Source organism: Priapulus caudatus, unplaced genomic scaffold (genome assembly GCF_000485595.1).
Source record: "Priapulus caudatus unplaced genomic scaffold, Priapulus_caudatus-5.0.1 Scaffold1207, whole genome shotgun sequence".
Taxonomy (NCBI): Eukaryota; Metazoa; Priapulida; class Priapulimorpha; order Priapulimorphida; family Priapulidae; genus Priapulus; species Priapulus caudatus.
Genome location: NW_014578268.1, coordinates 9,789 through 17,871, shown reverse-complemented (window position 1 = coordinate 17,871; position 8,083 = coordinate 9,789). Strand labels below are relative to the sequence as shown.

Sequence of the window (8,083 nt, the reverse complement as noted above, 5' to 3'; positions counted from 1 at the left end):
AGTTTGCTGCCTTTCTAGAAACTGGATGCATTTCATCAAAAATCATATATACAGGGCTCTGGCTAGTAGGGGATGTATGTGGGAGCGGCAGGTTGTTTCCGCCTGTACTGGGTAATTAATCTATATATTATAGCTATGACTCGTGGGCTAAGTGTAGCGCCATACACATGGGAAAACTGCTTTTAGAGAAACGCACGCAGTGAATTTGCGTTTTAACCAAAATAAGTAAATTACTGTGAACAAATGACACGGAAAAATGTAAGCTCAATAACAGACAGACAATCGAAAATCGAAATTCCGCAGCGATCAAAACATGTTTTTATATTTCGCTATGCGCGATTCTTACCGCTGCGTACCAAAATTCGCCATGTTGTAAATCAAGCGGCGTTGTATATAATGGGTCAGCGAATCCACTATGGGCACTCAGTGATGCTAATCACGTGACACAATGACTGTTGGAGCTATGCGTTTGGAGCACTGATCTCTATTATACTAACTAATAATTCTAAACTTGAATATCTAGTTAGTTATATAATAAGGAGCAATTAGTGGTTTGGAAAGACGGTGGCGCCTAGTTAGATCGCGTGTAGTGTGTCCGCTGCTGGACGTGCGAATATATTCGCATGGTGTGTCCGCTCAATTTATCGCATTTTGCCGGCGTCGCGAATATTTTCGCCGTGCGGATTTCCGTTGCCGGATAGGGGATCGCTGCGTGTGCGTGTGCGTGTGCGTGTGCGTGTGCGTGTGCGTGTGCGTGTGCGTGTGCGTGTGCGTGTGCGTGTGCGTGTGTGTGTGTCTGTCTGTCTGCTCGATCACTGATCCGGCAAATCAATGCACACTATTTGTATTAAGAAATAGGTATAGTGTGTTTCTGTAATAACCATGACAGATGCGCGCGTGGAGCGCGTTTTACCAGCCGTAAATATACACATAATAATACACATAAGTAACATACAGTAAATACACATGTAGATGTACAATGCAAATACACATAGAAATACACATCTATGTAAATACATAACATTAACATACAGTAAATACACATAATGCACACCATGCGAATTTATTCGCACGACCGCAGCGATTGTTAAAATCGCAGCGAAATTCGCATAGCGTGGTTAACAGGGGACACACCATGCGAATTTCGCTGCGATCATATCCAATCATGCAATAAATTGAGCGGACAATACATCTAAAGTCGCCACACGGCTCCAACCATGGCTCCAACAGTCATGTGATCTCTGGTGAAAGGTTCATCTTTCAATCACGTGATTAGTATACTGATCGTTTGATATTTTCGCTGCGGACACGCAAGCTCACACATTACAATCATGCGGACACACATTACAACAAGAGTTTTACAATCATGCTAAACACGTGGTTGCACAACATCAGCAAACATTGGAGCCGTGTGGCGATAGTAGATCGTGTGTAGTGTGTCCGCTGAGGTCGTGCGAATAAATCCGCATGGTGTGTCCGCTCCCATGCAGGCACGTAAACGTACCAGTACCTGCGTAGAGGTAATCACCGTTGCATGCTTGTGTATATCGGTATTTTGGTTAGTAGGCCTTCTGCTTCCGCACACATGTATGCATGCACTCACGTACGCACATACACGATACATTAGAGCGCTGAATTTCCATGCTTCAACATTTTACTACGACACAAATTCACATGCTCTTGGCTTTCATTAGACATGATTTTTGTTTGTAGAGAAATAGGTTGATATCGTTAGCTATTCTCGGGGCTTTAATTGACATCTAAAAAGCAAGTTATCGACATACATCTAACAAGCTCGAGTTAGTGTAACATTCAATTATATATAGTACAGTATAATAGAGTATAATATAATATAATATAATATAATATAATATAATATAATATAATATAATATAATATAATATAATATAATATAATATAATATAATATAAAATGAATATAATATAGATATAACTTACTATAAATTGGGATTTTCTGTGTGTGTGTGTGTGTGTGTGTTGTGTGTGTGTGTTGTGTGGTGGTGTGTGTGTCGCTATACGTTTTCCGCACCGCTCAATGGATCCCTCCGAAACTTGTCGGAACGATCTCTACAGATGCATAGACACGTTGCATGGCTATTTATTTTTTTCCAGTTTATTTTTTTGCCTATTCCACGTTCAAAAACATTCAAAAGTCGTGAATTTTTGCACGGCGCTGCTTTGGTTTTGTTGTTGTGTTATGGTGTTGGTGTTGTGTGTGTGTGTGGTGTGTTGTGTGTGTTGTGTGTGTGTGTGTGTGTGTGGTGTGTGTGTGTGTGTGTGTTGTGTGTGTTATGCGCGCAGCGGCGGCGAGAGGTTGTTGTGTGTGGTCGTGTTGTGGTGTGTGGCTGTGTGGGTAGTGTGTATGTGATATGTGTGTGTGTGTGTGTGTGTGTGTGTGTGTGTGTGTGTGTGTGTGGTGTGTGTGTGTGTATGTGTGTGTGTGTGTGTGTGTGTGTGTGGTGTGTGTGTGTGTGTGTGTGTGTGTGTGTGTGTGCTGTGTGTGTGTTTGTTGTCACGGTCAAACACTTTCTACAGTCACAGCAGCAGTTCTAAATACGTCACTGCTAGCTCGCGTGGACGTGCCTGGCAGCTAGATATTCTAGGCTGTATAATACTGCTTAAATGTACAGCAAGTAAACGTTACCATCATGAACAATGTGGTCTAGCCAAGAAGTCTGACCACCATTAAACGGGCATGGACTGTATAAATAATATATCAGATAAGATATAATATAATATACATACTATAATATAATATAATATATATATATAATATTTTATATTAATGCCTTGCTGTTGGGGGCACTATGCTCTCGATAGTGTTGGCTGAGGGAAGAAAGTGCACGGAGCGGGCGAGGTCACTATCGCTTCCCAAAGCAACACGTTATGAGAGCATAGTGGCCCCCAACAAGACAGGCATAATGTTTTTAGTGCATAACATGACTATGCAATCTAACTTTCATGCTTAAATACGTCTTTATACTCCTGCCTAATTGTGCCGGTGCCATCGATGTAACAAAAAACCGTTCGACAAACACAACCGATATTATATTCATTTATATTATATTATATAATTTATATAATATTATATAATAGTTACATTATATATATATTTAATTTAGAGTGCATCACTGATAAGATGTTGAAAATTCCATTGAGATAACGCAGAGGCAGGCACTATGAGACAATAGTGCCAGCCGAGCGGGCACTATTGCTTGGCGCGAGCGGCATTGTTTATTATAACGCATTGTGTTCACGTCACGAATCTCCTGCGTCTGGGCGCACCCGCAAGTTTCGAACGGCGGTTGTGTTTGTGTCGAACGTTTTTGTTACATCGAATGCACGGCAATTAGGAGTATAAAGAAGGTATATAAGCATGAAAAGTAGATTGCATAGTCATGTGATGCACTAAAAACATTAATGCCTGTTGTTGGGGGCACTATGCTCTCATAGTGCCGCCAACAGCAGGCAATTAATATATAAATAATATAATATAATATTATATAATATTATATAATATAATATAATGATAATATAATATCGGTTTCGGCGATATATATATATAGCGTCGTCCGTCGACCAATCGGTGGCCACACAGCCCGGACATTGAAGCGGATATGATTTCTATGCGTAAATGCGGCGCCCGCTAGCATGTTTACGATAGATTTTTTTAGACCGCCGTTTCAATGTATGACAATGTCGCATCAAACTGAAATGATACTCAGCAATAATGATGTCATGCATCAAGGCCTGCCCGAATATGATCGTACGGGAATTTTAATAGTGGTCTCGACTTGTGTCAATACTTGTGGTTAGGCAAAAACGCTTAATTGTTACTGCACGACGGTTACCGTGGCAACGAACATGTTGCTGCTCGGCGTCTACTTTGATATAATGACTAAATATTTTCCGTAACCGCGTTGCTAGATGCAGCTGTGACGGCTATCACGCTGCGGGGCGCCAGCCGACCTCTTCTCAAGCCAACATGCGATGTGTCTTGCACGCTAGCGGACTGATCCCCACCGCGCCCGCCCAGGAACAGAACGTGTCTGAAGCCAGCACGAAACTGCCTGTTGGTCACGCCGTAGACGATCGGGTTGGCGCAGCTGTTGACGTGCGCCATAAACATCGCGAAGAGGAAAAACTGCGCCGGCCAGTCGTAGTCGGGATCGAAGAAGAGGTCAATCACCATCGGTGTCCAGGTGATTACGAACACGACAAAGATCGTGCAGAGGGTTCGTGCGAGTTCGGTCGACGCCGTAGACGTCCTCGTTTTCGGCTGGACCGCACCTGCAGCTGCGACCTGTAGCGAACGAAGGCAATGTTACCTCGTTCTCGTTACGGTACCGCCGAATAACCGAATAGCTTCGGGGTAGAATGCAAGAAACGTCACTATTGTTATTACCAAAGATTGACGGCGAATAGCAGTATCTGTCTTTTTCAACTACTAATGCAGACATGGTTAATGAAATGACAGGCACCTTGAATACATGGAGTGTACGTTATGTACGATTTCCTTCTGTGAGACATAATAAAGTCATAATAAACTCAATTTTAATGCGGTTACTATCCACAGCAAGAACTGCGCACTCAATTGGAAGGTAGAAATTAATGAAAGAGATTGGGACAAATGTAAGGTTTGAGATGTCGTTGACGGGCACACGTACGCGCGGGAAATAACAAGACTCGCAATGTCGCTAGAAGTAGGGCCAGTCTAACCCGAAAGTACTTACCCGCTGCTTACTCTTGTAAACGTGGAGGAATACCTTCATGTAGCAGATGGCTGTCATGATTACGGGTACTATTACGCAAAGGACGGCCCACAGGTGGCGGTGTAGCGGTTTCGTGTAGAAATTCCACAGGCACGCCTGCGACCGGGGCTCAAACCAGAAGTTGTTGTCGTAGAAGAACGCCGGCATATTAATAAACAGGACCGAAAACCAGTTGACGATGACGATGGCGACACAGTTGCGCGACGTGAACACGCGTCCGTAGACGTTGGGGTAGCAAACGGCGAACATGCGACTGACACTGATGATCATTAACATGAAGAGCGACGCGTTGCACACGTTCACGCACGCGGAGCCCGTGAAAGTACACAGAATCATCGACCTTGTCAACATCTCCGGCTTGAGAAATCCTACAGTGAGAAACCCCAAGAACGGGGGTTAGGTTACTGATCGATACGTAGTAACACATTATCAGAAGTACTTCTGACATTATGTATTATGTATATGGTAATTCACTCGAAAATCAACCACGTTGATGTTTGTTATGGATAATTACGTGGCGTGCGAGCCCGAAGCAGACATGTGTCATATCAAATATAAAACTGTGTTTTCCTCGTGGGGACTGGAATATTTTCATTATATAACCGCCGCTTATTCTATGAAACAATTCAACGCAGTTTACGCAAGTAAAATGCAATTTTAAAGGACAGTAAATATGGAGTGATACGAAGACAAGAATTCATTGCAGATTTAGTTTATGGAATGCTATCACCGTCTTCACAGTCTATTTACCTCCGTCACAGTCATCAAAACAAATACGCGTTCATAAGCGTATAAGAAACTTACAAGTCTATTCATAGATTCATATAATTATATCATGATTATTATAGGACGGAATAAAGAACACCGTTACGATAACACTAGATTGGGCAATCGAGAATCACTAGCGAGCCACATTGAGAAATGAATTTACGTTGGCAATTAAATCCACAACAATATAGCGCGATTCAACTCAAACTGCGCATTACATTAATTAGGCTAATTTAATGAATATAGGATTAGTATATGGGTAGCTTACCTACAATATCCATCGGTGTGATGAATCCGGTCACGCAAAGATCAGCGATGGCCAGAGCTGCGATAAAGATGTTGCCGGAAGTTCGCAGTGGTTTGTACATTAGCACAGCACCCAACACCAGAATGTTGCCAACGACGCCGATACCTGTTACATGCACACATACATACATACATACATACATACATACGTAACGTAATCATGCATGCATAGCATGCTGCAGGAATGCAGTATACATAGCATACTACAGAAGACAGACAGACAGACAGACAGACAGACGGACAGCAGACGACAGACAGACAGACAGACAGAACAGACAGACAGACATGCGACGAGAGACAGGCAGACAGAGAAGACAGACAGACAGACAGGACAGAGCAGAATCAGACAGAAGACAGACGACGACCTAGACGCTACATAATACATAATACATAGCATACTACATACATCATAATATAATATATAATAGTACTATCTACATAATACAATAAATCAAGAGAGGTTTCGAAGTGCAGCACCCATATGTGGAGGAGGGGGTGGGGGTGCAGGGGTGTGTGATAATTGTGTAGTGGGCGTCGCATTTTTTTGAGGTCAAGGTAGCGTGGTTTAGTTACGGTGCGTCCTTGTGTGGTTGTTGTCAATGTGTACATGGTTTTTTTTCATTGTTTGTGACGGGCGTGCCTGTGTGGCGCTGCTGTGCGTGGTGCAATGTATGTGTTGTGTGTGCGTGCGTGCTGCCGTGGTGCTGGTGAGCGCGTTCCTTAAGCTAAAAATACTTTGCGTTGTTTTAACGAGCAACATACAATGCGCGCAATAACACACGACACGTGCGCGATTCATGTGTCTTAATCACCAGCGCTCCGCCATTTCGCCGAAATAACCTCTCAGAAATAACACGATGCCTACCCATGTTTCCATACTAAAGAACTGACACGAAGTTTTACGTACTGCTGGAGAAGATCTGTATGACAATGTAGGCGACCATCTGTCCGAACGGTGCCCCTGTCCTCGGCAGGTCGGGCGAGACGCCTGTAGAACTGTTACTGACCGATGTGCTGTTCATCTTAGCAGTGTACCTGCACGCAGATATTTTTCACGGATGCACGAACCACGACCTGCCCGAAGTCTCAACACCCGAGTCACGACTGCTGCGCAGTTAGCAATCTCGACGGTGGCGGCGATGACTGTGACGGCGACGATGACGACGATGACGACGGTTATGAAAGAAAATAAGCATGATACGGCAGTATACGTCAGTATACGTCATTAGTTATTATGCATTACAGGCATTATACGGCAGTAGTTGTAATGCAGGGTTTCGTGCGCATGACAGGTCGTGCTCAAGAGCCGAACAAGCGCCTTTCTGTTGTGTGCGCAGGTTGTGGAGCGCAACCGCCCATATAGGCCAATAAGCTGACTGCACGACAGTTGGAGTCATCGGAGGTTCGAGAAACATAAACCAACCGGCCGCATGTTCAGTGCGTGTTGAAGGCTGTGGTTAACTATCGCCTCATATTTTCTGCGCCCTTTGAACACACTACATGAAAAGGTTTGCGATTATCGTACATATGATTTGTTTGTTGGCAGTTAGTCAAGCATGTGCATGCCGATGGCTTCTTATGAATAGGCAACGTTGCTGTTCAAACTAGTCAACGAAGCCTATATAGCCAATAAATACCTCTATAAGCCTTATACTGCAATATGAACCACAAAACCCCAATTATTTCCATATATTTTCATGGAATCTATTACATTATTCAAGGAGCCGTTTACTTCTGCTGAAGGCAGAATCCCAAGTTGTCTTCTCCATGAATATAATCGGCTTGTATCCTCCATCGTGGGGGCGTTCTGGCTGCTTCCATTTTGTAGATACGCTGATTAAAATATTCTCCAATATTTGAGGTGTGCGTCAGAATAAACGCAAAAATTGACACACATAACGCATGATGTGAAATATTATGTGCGTCGATAGAACTTGGCTAAATTTAGGCCTGATATTTTTCCGTCTCCGTAGAATAATTCGATCTGGTATTTTTGTTGGAAAAGCGCACGTAGCTGAATTCTATAGCTGACAGCTGCTCGCAGGCGCGCAAATCCATTTTGAAAGGTGGGGGTGACACCAGTAGCGAGCACGTGAAAGGAGGGTCTGGGGGCTCTCCCCAAAATTTTTTTGGAAATTAGACCCCCTCAGATGCGTTTTCTGCGCGAGCAGGGGGAGGGGGTCTGGACCCCCTAGACCCCCCCTGTACACGCCCCTG

The 8,083-nt window shown here is 43.7% G+C and overlaps 1 protein-coding gene across 1 annotated transcript; it reads right to left on the bottom strand.

The window, feature by feature from the left end:
* Positions 1–3,918: 3,918 nt before the first annotated feature.
* On the bottom strand, positions 3,919–6,888 carry LOC106815812 (melatonin receptor type 1B-B-like). Its single transcript, XM_014820323.1, has 4 exons — positions 6,774–6,888; positions 5,829–5,972; positions 4,754–5,160; positions 3,919–4,323 (listed from the first exon to the last, which is right to left on the bottom strand). The coding sequence occupies exons 1-4, from the start codon at positions 6,886–6,888 to the stop codon at positions 3,919–3,921; spliced, it is 1,071 nt and encodes a 356-aa protein (XP_014675809.1).
* Positions 6,889–8,083: the final 1,195 nt, after the last annotated feature.

Bases quoted from the DNA above. Each gene is read 5' to 3' on its own strand.
- LOC106815812 (XM_014820323.1), bottom strand. From the start codon at position 6,888: ATGAACAGCACATCGGTCAGTAACAGTTCTACAGGCGTCTCGCCCGAC. The intron at 5,161-5,828 runs GTAAGCTACCCA...TTCTCACTGTAG, and splicing joins CACACCGATGGATATTGTAG to GATTTCTCAAGCCGGAGATG. The intron at 4,324-4,753 runs GTAAGTACTTTC...CGTTCGCTACAG, and splicing joins TTTACAAGAGTAAGCAGCGG to GTCGCAGCTGCAGGTGCGGT.